Raw genomic sequence first — 17586 nt, 5'->3', positions numbered from 1 at the left:
AAAGTGAGCGCTGCAGATGCGCATAGACAATGATGGGAAGCCAAAAAAATTGCGGATATTCGTAATAAAAAGATGCTAATCGTTCGATTTTCAATAGCTCAATTCAACTACGTTGGCCTTTTAAATTGCTCACTTCAAATTATTTAATTAAAAATCAAAAAATTCGTTGAAAAAAATCATTTATCAATATTTTCAAACTCCTATATCTTTTGATGTATACAATATTTTAAATTGCTCAACGTGTTAAAACCCTGCTGAAGTTGCATTTATAATTGCTCAAATACAGTTTTGAACAACTCCGCTTTCCTTAATTTTTAAATAAATATAAATAGTTTGAACAAATTTATCGTTTATATCATAAGACAGGTGTATATACGCTGCGCGTGCGCATAGACAATGATGGGAAGCCAAAAAATTGCGGATATTCGTAATAAAAAAGATACTAATCGATAGATTTTCAATAGCTCAATTCAACTACGTTGTCCTTTTAAATTGCTCACCTCAAATTATTTAATTAAAAATCAAAGAAGTCGTTGAAAAAAATTCATTTATCAATAATTTCAAACTTCTGTATCTTTTGATGTATACAATATTTTAAATTGCTCAACGTGTTAAAACCCTGCTGAAGTTGCATTTATAATTGCTCAAGTACAGATTTGAACAGCTCCACTTTCCTTAATTTTTAAATAAATATATAAAGTTGGAAGAAATTTAACGTTTATATCGATAAAGTGAGCGCTGCAGATGCGCATAGACAATGATGGGAAGCCAAAAAAATTGCGGATATTCGTAATAAAAAGATGCTAATCGTTCGATTTTCAATAGCTCAATTCAACTACGTTGGCCTTTTAAATTGCTCACTTCAAATTATTTAATTAAAAATCAAAAAATTCGTTGAAAAAAATCATTTATCAATATTTTCAAACTCCTATATCTTTTGATGTATACAATATTTTAAATTGCTCAACGTGTTAAAACCCTGCTGAAGTTGCATTTATAATTGCTCAAATACAGTTTTGAACAACTCCGCTTTCCTTAATTTTTAAATAAATATAAATAGTTTGAACAAATTTATCGTTTATATCATAAGACAGGTGTATATACGCTGCGCGTGCGCATAGACAATGATGGGAAGCCAAAAAATTGCGGATATTCGTAATAAAAAAGATACTAATCGATAGATTTTCAATAGCTCAATTCAACTACGTTGTCCTTTTAAATTGCTCACCTCAAATTATTTAATTAAAAATCAAAGAAGTCGTTGAAAAAAATTCATTTATCAATATTTTCAAACTCCTATATCTTTCGATGTATACAATATTTTAAATTGCTCAAAGTGTTAAAAAACTGCTCAAGTTGCATTTATAATTGCTCAAGTACAGATTTGAACAGCTCCACTTTCCTTAATTTTTAAATAAATATGTAAAGTTGGAACAAATTTAACGTTTATATCGATAAAGTGAGCGCTGCAGATGCGCATAGACAATGATGGGAAGCCAAAAAAATTGCGGATATTCGTAATTAAAAGATGCTAATCGTTCGATTTTCAATAGCTCAATTCAACTACGTTATCCTTTTAAATTGCTCACCTCAAATTATTTAATTATAAATCAAAAAAGTCGTTGAAAAAATTCATTTATCAATATTTTCAAACTCCTATATCTTTCGATGTATACAATATTTTAAATTGCTCAAAGTGTTAAAAAACTGCTCAAGTTGCATTTATAATTGCTCAAGTATAGTTTGGAACAGATCCACTTCCCTTAATTTTTAAATAAATATAAATAGTTTGCACAAATAAAATATTGATATTTGTAAAAAAAAAAATACTAATCGATACATTTTCAATAGCTCAATTCGACTACGTTGTCCTTTTAAATTGCTCACCTCAAATTATTTAATTATAAATTTAAAAAGTCGTTGAAAAATATTCTTTTATCAATATTTTCAAACTTCTGTATCTTTTGATGTATACAATATTTTAAATTGCTCAACGTGTTAAAACCCTGCTGAAGTTGCATTTATAATTGCTCAAGTACAGATTTGAACAGCTCCACTTTCCTTAATTTTTAAATAAATATATAAAGGTAGAAGAAATTTAACGTTTATATCGATAAAGTGAGCGCTGCAGATGCGCATAGACAATGATGGGAAGCCAAAAAAATTGCGGATATTCGTAATAAAAAGATGCTAATCGTTCGATTTTCAATAGCTCAATTCAACTACGTTGGCCTTTTAAATTGCTCACTTCAAATTATTTAATTAAAAATCAAAAAATTCGTTGAAAAAAATCATTTATCAATATTTTCAAACTCCTATATCTTTTGATGTATACAATATTTTAAATTGCTCAACGTGTTAAAACCCTGCTGAAGTTGCATTTATAATTGCTCAAATACAGTTTTGAACAACTCCGCTTTCCTTAATTTTTAAATAAATATAAATAGTTTGAACAAATTTATCGTTTATATCATAAGACAGGTGTATATACGCTGCGCGTGCGCATAGACAATGATGGGAAGCCAAAAAATTGCGGATATTCGTAATAAAAAAGATACTAATCGATAGATTTTCAATAGCTCAATTCAACTACGTTGTCCTTTTAAATTGCTCACCTCAAATTATTTAATTATAAATTTAAAAAGTCGTTGAAAAATATTCTTTTATCAATATTTTCAAACTCGTATATCTTTTGATGTATACAATATTTTAAATTGCTCAACGTGTTGAAACCCTGCTGAAGTTGCATTTATAATTGCTCAAGTACAGATTTGAACAGCTCCACTTTCCTTAATTTTTAAATAAATATGTAAAGTTGGAACAAATTTAACGTTTATATCGATAAAGTGAGCGCTGCAGATGCGCATAGACAATGATGGGTAGCCAAAAAAATTGCGGATATTCGTAATTAAAAGATGCTAATCGTTCGATTTTCAATAGCTCAATTCAACTACGTTATCCTTTTAAATTGCTCACCTCAAATTATTTAATTATAAATCAAAAAAGTCGTTGAAAAAATTCATTTATCAATATTTTCAAACTCCTATATCTTTCGATGTATACAATATTTTAAATTGCTCAAAGTGTTAAAAAACTGCTCAAGTTGCATTTATAATTGCTCAAGTATAGTTTGGAACAGATCCACTTCCCTTAATTTTTAAATAAATATAAATAGTTTGCACAAATAAAATATTGATATTTGTAAAAAAAAAAATACTAATCGATACATTTTCAATAGCTCAATTCGACTACGTTGTCCTTTTAAATTGCTCACCTCAAATTATTTAATTATAAATTTAAAAAGTCGTTGAAAAATATTCTTTTATCAATATTTTCAAACTTCTGTATCTTTTGATGTATACAATATTTTAAATTGCTCAACGTGTTAAAACCCTGCTGAAGTTGCATTTATAATTGCTCAAGTACAGATTTGAACAGCTCCACTTTCCTTAATTTTTAAATAAATATATAAAGTTGGAAGAAATTTAACGTTTATATCGATAAAGTGAGCGCTGCAGATGCGCAAAGACAATGATGGGAAGCCAAAAAAATTGCGGATATTCGTAATAAAAAGATGCTAATCGTTCGATTTTCAATAGCTCAATTCAACTACGTTGGCCTTTTAAATTGCTCACTTCAAATTATTTAATTAAAAATCAAAAAAGTCGTTGAAAAAAATCATTTATCAATATTTTCAAACTCCTATATCTTTTGATGTATACAATATTTTAAATTGCTCAACGTGTTAAAACCCTGCTGAAGTTGCATTTATAATTGCTCAAGTTCAGTTTGGAACAACCCCACTTTTTTGGCAGGCAGATTTCATACTTTCCTCGTATAATTAAAATAATTACCTACTTTTATTAGTTATCAGGATTCACATACATTGTTAAAGTAACATTACTTTCCACTGTTATCCTCAATTGCCGGTTGCTTCTATTAAATAGTTTAAGGTGAGCAATTTAAAAGGCCAACGTAGTTGAATTGAGCTATTGAAAATCTATCGATTAGTATCTTTTTTATTACGAATATCCGCAATTTTTTTGCTTCGCATCATTGTCTATGCGTACGCGCACCGTACACCTGTCTTATGATATAAACGTTAAATTTGTTCGAACTTTATATATTTATTTAAAAATTAAGGAAAGTGGAGCTGTTCAAATCTGTACTTGAGCAATTATAAATGCAACTTCAGCAGGGTTTTAACACGTTGAGCAATTTAAAATATTGTATACATCAAAAGATACAGGAGTTTGAAAATATTGATAAAAGAATGTTTTTCAACGACTTTTTTGATTTGTAATTAAATAATTTGAGGTGAGCAATTTAAAAGGACAACGTAGTCGAATTGAGCTATTGAAAATGTATTGATTAGTATTTTTTTTTTACAAATATCAATATTTTATTTGTTCAAACTATTTATATTTATTTAAAAATTAAGGGAAGTGGATCTGTTCCAAACTATACTTGAGCAATTATAAATGCAACTTGAGCAGTTTTTTAACACTTTGAGCAATTTAAAATATTGTATACATCGAAAGATATAGGAGTTTGAAAATATTGATAAATGAATTTTTTCAACGACTTTTTTGATTTATAATTAAATAATTTGAGGTGAGCAATTTAAAAGGATAACGTAGTTGAATTGAGCTATTGAAAATCGAACGATTAGCATCTTTTAATTACGAATATCCGCAATTTTTTTGGCTTCCCATCATTGTCTATGCGCATCTGCAGCGCTCACTTTATCGATATAAACGTTAAATTTGTTCCAACTTTACATATTTATTTAAAAATTAAGGAAAGTGGAGCTGTTCAAATCTGTACTTGAGCAATTATAAATGCAACTTCAGCAGGGTTTCAACACGTTGAGCAATTTAAAATATTGTATACATCAAAAGATATACGAGTTTGAAAATATTGATAAATGAATTTTTTTCAACGACTTCTTTGATTTTTAATTAAATAATTTGAGGTGAGCAATTTAAAAGGACAACGTAGTTGAATTGAGCTATTAAAAATCTATCGATTAGTATCTTTTTTATTACGAATATCCGCAATTTTTTGGCTTCCCATCATTGTCTATGCGCACGCGCAGCGTATATACACCTGTCTTATGATATAAACGATAAATTTGTTCAAACTATTTATATTTATTTAAAAATTAAGGAAAGCGGAGTTGTTCAAAACTGTATTTGAGCAATTATAAATGCAACTTCAGCAGGGTTTTAACACGTTGAGCAATTTAAAATATTGTATACATCAAAAGATATAGGAGTTTGAAAATATTGATAAATGATTTTTTTCAACGACTTTTTTGATTTTTAATTAAATAATTTGAAGTGAGCAATTTAAAAGGCCAACGTAGTTGAATTGAGCTATTGAAAATCGAACGATTAGCATCTTTTTATTACGAATATCCGCAATTTTTTTGGCTTCCCATCATTGTCTATGCGCATCTGCAGCGCTCACTTTATCGATATAAACGTTAAATTTCTTCCAACTTTATATATTTATTTAAAAATTAAGGAAAGTGGAGCTGTTCAAATCTGTACTTGAGCAATTATAAATGCAACTTCAGCAGGGTTTTAACACGTTGAGCAATTTAAAATATTGTATACATCAAAAGATACAGAAGTTTGAAAATATTGATAAAAGAATATTTTTCAACGACTTTTTAAATTTATAATTAAATAATTTGAGGTGAGCAATTTAAAAGGACAACGTAGTCGAATTGAGCTATTGAAAATGTATCGATTAGTATTTTTTTTTTTACAAATATCAATATTTTATTTGTGCAAACTATTTATATTTATTTAAAAATTAAGGGAAGTGGATCTGTTCCAAACTATACTTGAGCAATTATAAATGCAACTTGAGCAGTTTTTTAACACTTTGAGCAATTTAAAATATTGTATACATCGAAAGATATAGGAGTTTGAAAATATTTGTTTTTTTTTTTAATTTTTGATTTTTAATTATATAATTTGAGGTGAGCAATTTAAAAGGACAACGTAGTTGAATTGAGCAATTCAAAATCTATCAATTAGTATTTTTTTTATTACAAATATCATTATTTTGCGGGCTGGGGTGGGGTAGGTCCGCGCGGCTCACTCGCGCGGTCGGCTCCACAGATTATACACTTATATACTGGTAATCGGCTACGTAGCAGACGTCGACGAAATTGACACAGCATAATTGCATCACAAAGATAATAATTAACGCCCAACGAAGTGGGCACGGGTCAGCTAGTTATACATAAAAATACATTAAATCAATAAAAATACATTAAATAAATGAAATTAAAAAAAAAAACATTACACACACTACCATGCATTTGACACATACACGCATATATACTCTTTTGTTTATTGTTAGTCTGGAGTAAAATTGAGAATAGATTATAGATTAAATAATTATGGTCGAATTCAACCACTGTGCAACCACTAGTTTTATTAAAGGTAGTAGCTTTGTATAAGAAGACTAGCTGACTCGGCAAACCGTGTCTTGCCGCTAAACGCTATTTAAAAATAGGGGTTGGTGGTAAAAGGGTGAAAATTTAGGGTTGTATGTATTTTTCAACGCCAAATCATAATAAAATAAAAAATAAATAATTTATCTAAAAATTAAAAAAAAATTGGGGTGGACTACCCTTAAAATTTAGGGGGGTGAAAAATAGATGTTCGATTCTCAGACCTACCCAATATGCACTCAAAATTTCATGAGAATCGGTCAAACCGTTTCAGAGGAATTTAACAAACACCGCGACACGAGAATTTTATATATTAGATGTATTTCCAATTAAATCTCTATTAAGTTATACTTTGCTTTTTAGTTTTTGAACTCGGTTTTTTAAACGTAGTTTTCTTTTATACCAAGTCATTTTGGATAATTAGCAGAGTTATTCGCCATTTGTTCAGCGCCAAATAGTTCATAATAATTTGCCTAAGTATATCGATCATAAATACAAAAAAGTAATCATCGTATGAGCATTAGTTTGAAAGTTAAACCTTTCGTAAATGTTGTCGGGCTTATAAACGCCCATTAGATGAAATAAAATTAAAACATACATACACATAAGTCGTCAAGAAAACCTAAATTTTTAAATAACTTACAATAAGTTATGATTGCAACGTTATGTTATAGACTCAATGCTATTGCGAATCTACAGTTAATAACAAAATTTAATTTATTTTCTTTTCTCTAGTATATGACATAACCTATCTATTATGTTACCGACATCCGACCTTATTGAATATTACAATAAAAAATGTCCCCAGTGTACGCCGATAAATAGATAAAAAAGACTGGAGGAAAACTCTCGGTAGGTACTCTATTAAAATTAAAAGGATGCACAGTATGAACATGAAATGTTCAGGGCAAAAACGGAACAGCTAACAATGTGCGCGGAAATCACCACGTGCTTAAATAAAAACAAGTTGAATCAAGGAACATTTTATATTTAAAAAAAAAAAAACACTTTGCATTTTACTCGCACTGTGTAATCTTAGTTCCAGTCACAACCCACACTATATATTGTGGTATATTCGCGATGAAAAAATACCATCCCTCTTCATAAATTAGATCAAGGTAAATTAGAAAGTAAGAAAGCCAAGTTCACATTGACCTGTTGAACGTTCAGACTGTACGAACGAGTCTTTTGTCAATTTTAAAAAGTAAAATCTGTTCGAAAAATAGAAAAATAGAGGAGAAATAATTTATATCAAAATTATAAATAGAAGAAACCGCGTGCTTAGTAAAGAGAAACACGTGTAAAACTTAAATGTCGTAACAGAATCCGCGCAACAGATTCTTTTCATGTAAATGTTGATGGAAATTCATACGATCCAAATTAATTTTTTGAACAATCACTTAATATCAATATCTGAAAATATTGTGGAATAAAAACTTTGCTTTATGTAATATTGATGTAAATATTTTTTTACGCATGAGCATAATGCGAACAGACCTTAAACTTAATAACAATATGTATTTTGAAAGGCAAGGAGTAAGTTACGCTTTTGAGTATTGAGTTCATTTTATAGTATTGAAGGAAATTACAGGTTCTAATAACATCACGCACACGCTGCCATGATAGATCCAGCGCAACAATGTTAATCGATAACCAATAAGGAACACATGGAGTCAGTCTCAATGTATGGTAATGTCGACTCTTTGTTTTCGTTGCATTATCAGACAAAAGGGAACCGAATCAATTATAAAACAAATCTCACCTGCAGGTATTGAGATATGTGACAATACTCTCTTCCATATAACCAAAAGTTTTGCGATTCGCTTCACCGGCCATGAATGCGCTTATAGCAGCCATTTCTAAAGCACCAGCATAGCAAAGCCAGGCGCTGTCAGCGTAGAACTCTCTCTTTGCAGTGTGATAAGCATCAAATGCCCGTTGCCATTGGCCGCACAGGAACCAGAGATCACCTAATCGTCGCAGCTGCAACTCAGGGCAATCACTGGAATATCTAAAAGAATTATTATTCTTGGGCTTAATGGCTTTCAGATGTGCCAGGTGCTTCTTTGTCACAAATAATATTTTTCATATAATGCTATTATGCAGTTATGTATGTATTAGTTATAATATTATATTGTAATATAAAATTGTATGTTCCCAAATAAAAACAAAATACAAAACATATACTCTAGCATCAATTACAGTTTCGTTTATTCTTAAATTTGTATTAAACTAAAAGCGTTCTATACTCACATGACAGTATTATTAACTGCTGTATTGCCCGATTTCCCAGTTGTAAACCATCGTTTTGTCGCCGAAAGTAAAGATCGACTTACACCTTTTTTATTGGCCACCTAAAATATATATTAATCAACATTAGCAATAATTTAAATAAATGTTTTTTTTTTAGCAAACGTAAAAAACTCGACTTCAATTTACAGACAAGCAATACAACGTAGGTAGGTAGTCAAAAAATAACCAATTAAATATTAATTAGTAAAAGTTATAAGGTATGTAACAAAAAAAAAAAAAAAACAGTTGAATCGAGAATCTCTTCTTGTTTTTCTTGAAGTCGGTTATAAATAAGGTAGGCTAATTTAATTTTGCTCTATAGCTGTTACTGGTGACGATAACTGGGATAAGAAATATTAAAACCTACATGTCGAATAATAGTTTATCAAAACAATAATATTAATAACCCTATTTTTTATATTCTATTAACACTAAAATCAAGTATTTCGTTTCTATCAAAATAACCTTACCACTTCAGTCAATTGGGCTATTTGTCTTTCAATATGCGGTAATAGTGCTTTTGCTGCATATTCTTGCAAAAAACTTTTTATTGCTTCAATATCAGTGTCATTTAAAGCTGCTCCATGTATTTCATTCGAAGTGTCCGAAGGTTTTCCAATCACATTGACACTTTCTGAACTTCCAGAAAACGAATAAGGCTAGAAAAATTGGGTACACAGTTTGGTCAAGGTCTTGTAATAATATCTATTATTAAACACTATACTGACAAAAGCCACTTCTTCTATGTAATTATTTATTTATTAAAAAAATATATTTAAAATTATTTAAAAAAATTGCTCTTATAAAAATATACATATAAAATTACAATAATTCATAAGCCAATAAACAAACAAGATTAGATATGTAAGATAAGAGTGGAAATATGTAATATTGTGTTGTTAGTTCATGTTACAAAAGTTTGAAGTAGTATGTATAAATGATTTATTTAGCAAGCATGCTATAAGTATAATGGCTTAATTCATTATCATGACACTGGTGGAATAAATAAAAAAGCATATTGTTCAGTTCAAGATTATATAAATGCTAAAATAATTTATTTTATTAGTATAAAAAATACATTTTTTTAGAGAGTAACTGCAGAGTTCCTTGCTGATTCCTCTCTGCAGAATCTATAGTCCGAATCGGTGGTAGTTTCACTTTTGACTATAATATACTAATTAATTAAAACTAATATAGGTTTAAATTGTATAGTGACAATTCAAAAGTGTTTGTAAGGCCTAACTGAATAATGTAATTTTTGATTTTAATTTTGAATTATCATTTAACATATTTAAAATATAATTCAGATGTTTGTTACCTGCAAACTATTTGCATTATCATACACATCATTTTCAGCTGTCAGCGGGTGAACGCCTTCTGAGAAACATAAATAGCATTAAAATTTAAATTAAAATTTTTTGTTATATAAATCTTATACAAAAGTTAATGTTTTCCTAAGAAATATACGTTAGGGTCTATTTTTACATGGTTACAAAAAATGATACAATGAAACAATAAAATTGTATGCCATTTAACACCATTTGTAATCAAGATGTTAATAATACAAATACAATGGAATAATCATTTAAGGTGATATTGTTTGCTTGTTTCACAGCATGTGATGGCTTTGAAAATTTTATCAGTAATGTAAACTACTCAATAGTCTAACTTTTTCTATTTAAAATATAAATATGTTTGTTTTTTTTTTTGTATACCAAAAAACAGGACATTTTTGTTTTGAAAAATGGTCTACAGTGTAGAGTCTACACAAAGGTTACAAAGGAGTATTTATTAATAACGATTTTTTTTTGTTTCTCTTTACATTTATTCTTTATATATGCATAAACACATACACATCGAATTCATCTATGTACATTTTTGCTCTTATTTTTATGCCGAAAAGTGATTTTAAAACATTATTTATTATTTCATATATTAAAGATATTGCAAACATCAAAATTTTTAAATCATACCTGGAGTTGTAACATTTGGAGGTTGAAATATTGCCTGGGATTCTGCAGGTGTGATGGTAGGAGCAGATGGAGATAATGAATCGTTCTGCAAAAGCAAATAATACCTACAGGAGATTTGATTGTAAGAAAGATGAAGGACTTTTATATTTTATATCTTTTTAGCAACATTTTTATTTAACAGGTTTGATTTTTATTTTATTGTATTAAATATTATTCATGGGATACTCATCCCAATTACCTGTCCGGTAGTTGTGGTATAGTATACGGGTATGCGACCCCGGCTTCCCTAGCTATTACTGTCCTATCCCTTACCCTCTGGGCGGTAATATCCTACATTTCCTATACCCCACACCAACTTATCAATCTTCCTTTTCACACCACCTATCCTTCCCTTTCCCCATTCCTACCCTCTCCGCCAATCCAACGTCTGCCGCGCGGATGGATGCGTGTCTAGGGGCAAGCCTAGTCGTTAGCGTGCCACTCTGCCCGGGCGACCCAGAATTAGGCCAGCCCTTACCCTGGCATACGGGGCTCTGCTGGGGTGGACAAACCTTTCCCTTGCTATCTCGTGGGAACGCATGGATAAAAATAAATTAAATAACCAAAATGGCGGCGATGTGGTTCGCCACCCATCACGTCTCGTTTCTCGCGGGGGCGAAAAGTGGCCCGAGCCGTTTCGCTACGTTGAATGTAAGAGGAGGAATGGATGGTAAGGTAGATGAAGCAGGTCAGATGATGGATGAACGATTTATAGATATTCTGTGTGTGAACGAGACTAAGAGGAAGGGATGTGACACCACAGTTCATGGTCCTTAAACGGCATACTGGTCGGGAGTCCCCGAAACCAGCCGAGGCTGTCAGGGAGTTGGTGTGATTCTTTCTTCTCGAATGGTTGAATGTGTGATGGAGCATGAATGTGTAAGCCCAAGACTCCTCTGGATCAGGCTAAAAGTCGGACTCACTCGCTTTTTTTATCCTTGGGGTCTATGCACCGACAGAGCTGCGCGGAGGTGGGTCATCAAAAGCCCAACAAGAGAGAGAGAGAGAGGAGTTTTAGGATAGCATGAGAGATGTCTTGAATAAGTGCGGAGAAAATGAACGGATCGTGATGTTAGAGGACTTTAATGGATGGGTTGGAGTGAAGCGTGATGGGTATGAAAAAGTTCTGGGTACGTTTGGGGACGAGAGAGTGAATGACAATGGGAGAAGATTGCTTGAAGTATGCTTGGAATGGAATCTTTGCGTGGCCAACACAATGTTTAACCATAAAAAGATCAATTTGTATACAAAAGATGAGGGTGAGTCTAGAAGTGTGATTGATTTTGTAATAGAGAATGAAAGACTGAGGAAGAAAGTGCAAGGACACTTGGGTATACCGCGGTGTAGGCCTCGACACAGACCACTTCCTGGTCGTAGCCCGAATGCGTGGCCTCTTTAAACGGTGGCGACACCGAAGGGCCGAGCCTATGAGTGTTTTGGACAGAGTGAAAGTGGAAAACCTACAAGAAAAGGAAAAGAAAGACGAGTATGTAAAGAAACTGAAAGAAAGTTTTAAAGGCATAGAAGAGATAGGTGCGATTGAAGATTTATGGGATACATTTAAGAAAGGGGTCGTGAATGTTGCTATTGAGGTATGCGGGGTAGATAAAGAAGGAAAGGAAGAAAGAACTATAATGTGTGGATGGATAAAGATGTACAAAAGGCTGTGCAAGAAAAGAAGAAAGCGTGGTTGGATTGGTTAGCGACGAAAGCTAACCAAAAAGTTTAAAAGGCAACGGATGACGAGATAAAGGAAGCAAGAACGAAGTATAAAAGATTGAAATTAGCGGCGAAAGAAGTTGTGTCTAGAAAGAAAGATAGATGATAGAAGGCTCACTGAAGATTTTCAGTCAAACATCAAGTTTTTCTGGAAATCCATCAAAACAGCCAGAGGAGAAACTTCTACCTCGGAACTGAGTACAATCAGGAGACAAGATGGGAGCATTATAAAAGGAGAAGAATGTGTGTTAAAGAGATGGAAAGAGTATTTTGAAAATTTGTTCGAAAGAGCGAAAGTGCAGGTACAACATACGGTACCTTCCATGGAAGCGAGTATAAATGTTGATGAAAGTGAGATAAGCATGGGCGAAATAGTGAAAGCGTTGAAAAGTATGAAATTAGGTAAGGTTGGAGGGTATGACAGGATTACCGTCGAAATGCTAAAAGCTGGACACGGCATAGTGGCTAGCCAGCTGTACCGCCTTTTCAATTTGTGCTGGCGAAACGGGCAAGTACCGGGAGACTGATGCAAAGCCGTAATCGTCCCATTGTACAAGAGAAAAGGGTCACGGCAGGACTGCAGGAATTACCGCGGTATAAGCCTCCTCAGCGTCGTCGGTAAATTGTATGCAAAAGTGTTGATTGAGAGGGTTGTGAATGAAACAGACGATAAAGTATGGGATGCACAAGGGGGATTTAGAAAGGGAATGGGATGTACGGATCAGGTCTTTTTTTTGCGGTGCATAGCCGAAAAGTGTTTGGCAAAAAACAAAAAAGTCTATTGCGCGTTCGTGGATTTGAAAAAGACCTATGATAGAGTGATGAGTAATGAATTGTGGTCAGCATTGTTTGTGAATGGTATGAGCAGTGTCCTCATATGAGCATTGCAATCTCTTTCTAGGGATTTTAGTGCTTGTGTGAGGATAAATGGAGCATACACTGAATGGTTTAATATCGAAAAAGGTGTTAGACAGGGATGTGTAGCCTCACCGTGGCTGTTTAATCTATTCATAGACAATTGTTTGACAGATTTATAAGACAGTGAAAATGGGTTGAGAATGAATGAGTTACTCGTCAAATGTCTTCTCTATGCTAATGATCAAGTATTACTTGCGTCTTCGCCTGAGGAGTTGCAGGAGATGGTAACTGATATGAGTGGAGCCTTTGTAAGGAAGGGAATGAAGATGAATGTAAAGAAAACAAAAGTGATGGTGTTTGAAAGAGATGAGGCAGTGACAGACTGCAATATCGTGATTAGAGATGAACTAATTGACCAGGCGAATGAGTTTGTGTATCTGGGTTCAAAGTTTACAAGAGATGGAAAGTGTGAGAGTGATATTGAAAGAAGAGTGAATGCAGGAAACAGGGTGAATGGAACTTTGCACTCATTTATGAGCAGTCGGAAGGTGTCTAACAAGGCCCGTTTGGCTGTACATGAGGGGGTGTTGGTTCCGACACTCATGTACGGAAGTGAAAGTTGGGTATGGCAGAAGAAACATGAAAGCAGAATAAATGCAGTTGAGATGAGAGCGTTAAGAAATATGATAGTAGTTAAACTGAGTGACAGGATAAGAAATAGTGAAATAAGGAAACGTAATGGTCTGAAAGAAGATGTAGTGACAAAAATGGAGAAAGGTATGCTCCGATGGTTTAGTCATGTCGAGAGAATGAGTGAAGAACGATTGACGAAAAAAGTGTATAAGGCAAGTGTGGATGGAAGGGTTGGATAGGGGTAGACCTAGGCGGACGTTCCGAGACCAAATAAGGGACGTCTTGAAAAAAGGCCAGGTCAAGAGTACCCTAAACCGAAGAGCATGTATGAAGGGAATAATGAAAGTGGACGAAGCGAAAGAAGTATGTAAGGATCATAGCAAGTGGAAAGAAGTGGTCTCTGCCTACCCCTACGGGAAAGAGGCGTGATTATATGTATGTATGTATGTATGTATTTATTTTTAGGTGATTATGCACTTAGATGCTAGCTAGTATTAGCACTAGATACAGCTAGGGCTTTACATTGATAAATCCTTTAAGCAAAAATTTAAAATTAAGAATGTTGTTTGATGTCTAAACCATATCCAATCAAAAATATCACAAAAAGTGATAACCATGAACATTTATTAGATAAATATGATATTTATACTTAATTTTTAGTACTCAGGTACTAATGTATTAAATTAGGTAATTAGGTATGTAATGTATTAAATAAAAATCACCTGTTTCTATGATTTTAAATAGAAATAACCTATAAAAATTGTCAATTTATTATGTCAATTTATTTAATTTGATTTTGTTATACACAAAATGAGTGAAATTCTCATTATAACTCTATTAATACCTATAATATATATAAATTATATATTTTAGGGTAATATAATGAATTATACTTTACAGTTACAATAAAGCTTAAAGGCTTGTATTATAATACTAATATAAAGTAAATAATTTATTGCAGTTGTTTTTTTTTTATAAATGAAAAGTATTGTATGTTATTTTTGTATTTGAATCATCACTTTTAGTATATAAATAAATATTTTTAAGTTGCAGAATTGTTATTATTTCAGATTCCTTACCATAACTTCTGTAGATCTTTTAAGAAAATGACTCCAATAATCTGTTGATAATTTGACATCAGAAGAATGTTTAGAATTAATTGATAACATAAAACAGTTTGAAGTTCCAAAAGTCTGTTTTAATGTTTCAAATGCTTTGTCAGCTCTGAAATTTTACAATTTTATAAGTTTTAAAATAAATAAAATAAATAAAATGTCAAGTTTTTGTAAAATATCATTTTACCTTTCTTTAGTAACAGTAGAAACATCGTGTAAAAGAAGATAAGACTTAAGAACAGAGTTATTGAACCATTTAGGCAATTTAGGTGGAACAACATTCTGTAACTGTGCATACTGTTGATTTAAAGAATCGTAAACATCAATAGTATTATCATCAAGAGTAGTTGCAACAATTATGCAAGCCAAATAATGATTAGTAAATTCATGGTCAGAAGGAAACTGTACTTCTAGATAAGTTTCTCTCCAAGCATCGAACCAAGGAGTTGTATGAGGTATATCAAATTTACGCCCTTCTGTAATTATAATGATTAATTAAATAACATAACAATCATTATATTTTAATAAGGATGGTGAATTTTAAGAAAAATTCAGACCAATATTAAGGGAAACAGTTTTGTCATCATAATTGTGTAATACAGCGTTATTAAGTTGCCTTCTAGCTTCAGTTGGCTGAAGAGGTTTCCAGTTCACATCTCTTATCACTAAATTAAAATTTTTGACACTACAAACACTTCCGCCGGGTTCCCTAAAATGACCTGAAATTTATGAAATTTTATTCTTCATTATAACTGTTTTGGTTTTATTGAATTATTATAGTGATATCAAGAATAAATACCTTCCCACTGCGTCGACGTAAATGGTTGTAATAATTCTGGAAATGTTAAATTGTTCTTGGAAAGTATGTTTTCTACTTTTGGGCTACATAATGTTGCAATTATAGGAGAAAAAGAACTCTGAATGAATTCTTGAGCAGTTTTTGCCATTTTTATATTTTTCACTTGATTTAATTTTTCATAAAAATCCATCCAATATTAAAAAACATAATGAACTACTTATTATAAATACTAAATAAGATTCTTTAAATTTATTATATTTATAACGTACTAATAGAACAATAACATCTGACAAGTTTTATTAATTTGCACAGACAAATTGAGACAAATGACAATTTAGTGATCAAATCATATAATCCATCAAATGACGATAATATTTTTAGTTTTGTACCGTAGACAAAGTATGAGAGTATAGGGGCCTACTCAAAGCACTGCCTGCAGGGCCTGCTTGCAGTTACTGCCGCAGAGGATGTTGCTCCACAAAGCACTGCAAATCATTTACGCGGCATACGTTGTCGTGTTCACTTGTGTTCTCTTTGTCCTTGCCTAAATTCGTCAGTTTTTATAAATGGCTCCTACATTATTCAAACACCAAAAAATAGCATTGGGTTTGACTGTATTGAGTACTTGTAGCGTTCAAAAGAAAAAAAGGAAGCACTGGTGTAAAGAAGTTTTATATTTTTCATGTAAAAGCGACATAGCCTGCGACCGCATATCTTTGTTATGATAATGATCGTGGTTAGTTTTCTAAAGACATGGCAAATCCCTATACAATTAGATTACGTCCCTCCACACGTCTTTTTCTCGCTGGCTCATTTTTCTTGAAGAAAACAGAGCCAAACAAATAATATAATAAAACCAAACCAACTAACCACCAACTAACTGATTAATTGCTAAATGACAACCACTGACAAGACAAACCCCAGGTCAAATAGAGTAGACAAACGTCGCAATGTACCGACGTAAACAAAATGGTGGTCTAAATCGGCCCGACCGAGCTACACATGTCCCTGATTGCAGTTTACGGAGTGGGGAGATCGTGTGTCGGGCTGGCAGAACGACACTGCGGCCCTGCGACAGGGTGAACAATTAAAATATCGGCCCTGCATGCATACATACAATACGATCGGCAGTGGCACTGCAAGCAGGGCCCTGCAGGCAGTGCTTTGAGTAGGCCCCTTATAATAGACATGTGTAAGTAATGCAATTGATACATTACGCGTGATATTACTCGAACATGAAATATGGCATCACACATTACGCGACGAAATGAAGTATTACACATCACACTTGACATTACGCGCTCTGTTCGGTCGGAATGTTGGATTTCTTATCTATTTGCTCAGTCTAACTTCACTTACTGAGTGAGACACGGTGATGCGCGGCGCACTTTTGCAACCAGTCATAACCTCACTCTCTAGCTCTACATTATTTTCGTTAGTATGAGTGAGAGCGAGCTACTGAGCCGTGGCGAGTTTCCGTCATTTTTTTAAGTGAAATATGAATCGTATTTAAGAATGCTAAGGCATATTATAGCACAACACTGTACGTAATACTTTTTAATAATGCGTTACGCACTTGACTGCCGCTAAAATTCGAGTTCAAATTTCTGCTTTTGCATTTATTAAAATGTTTTGTTTATTTATGTTGCTTGTGAAAATAAAATTATAAATGAAGTATTGACATAA

The 17586-nt window shown here is 32.3% G+C and overlaps 1 protein-coding gene across 1 annotated transcript in view; it reads right to left on the bottom strand.

The window, feature by feature from the left end:
- LOC123653477 (trafficking protein particle complex subunit 8) overlaps positions 1 to 16048 on the bottom strand; it is a 34040-nt gene extending 17992 nt beyond the window's left edge. Inside the window, exons 1-10 of the mRNA XM_045589476.1 lie at positions 15901 to 16048; positions 15659 to 15820; positions 15289 to 15577; positions 15059 to 15210; positions 11145 to 11302; positions 10738 to 10822; positions 10083 to 10141; positions 9235 to 9423; positions 8726 to 8826; positions 8235 to 8483 (exon numbers count right to left, since the gene is read on the bottom strand). Of these exons, the coding sequence (XP_045445432.1) occupies positions 8235 to 8483; positions 8726 to 8826; positions 9235 to 9423; positions 10083 to 10141; positions 10738 to 10822; positions 11145 to 11302; positions 15059 to 15210; positions 15289 to 15577; positions 15659 to 15820; positions 15901 to 16048 (1592 nt within the window). The remainder of the gene's footprint in view (positions 1 to 8234; positions 8484 to 8725; positions 8827 to 9234; positions 9424 to 10082; positions 10142 to 10737; positions 10823 to 11144; positions 11303 to 15058; positions 15211 to 15288; positions 15578 to 15658; positions 15821 to 15900) is intronic.
- Between the last annotated feature and the right edge of the window lie 1538 nt (positions 16049 to 17586).

This window comes from Melitaea cinxia, chromosome 1 (genome assembly GCF_905220565.1).
Source record: "Melitaea cinxia chromosome 1, ilMelCinx1.1, whole genome shotgun sequence".
Lineage (NCBI taxonomy): Eukaryota > Metazoa > Arthropoda > Insecta > Lepidoptera > Nymphalidae > Melitaea > Melitaea cinxia.
The sequence above is the reverse complement of the archived record's forward strand: the minus strand, read 5'-3'. Positions and strand labels throughout refer to the sequence as shown.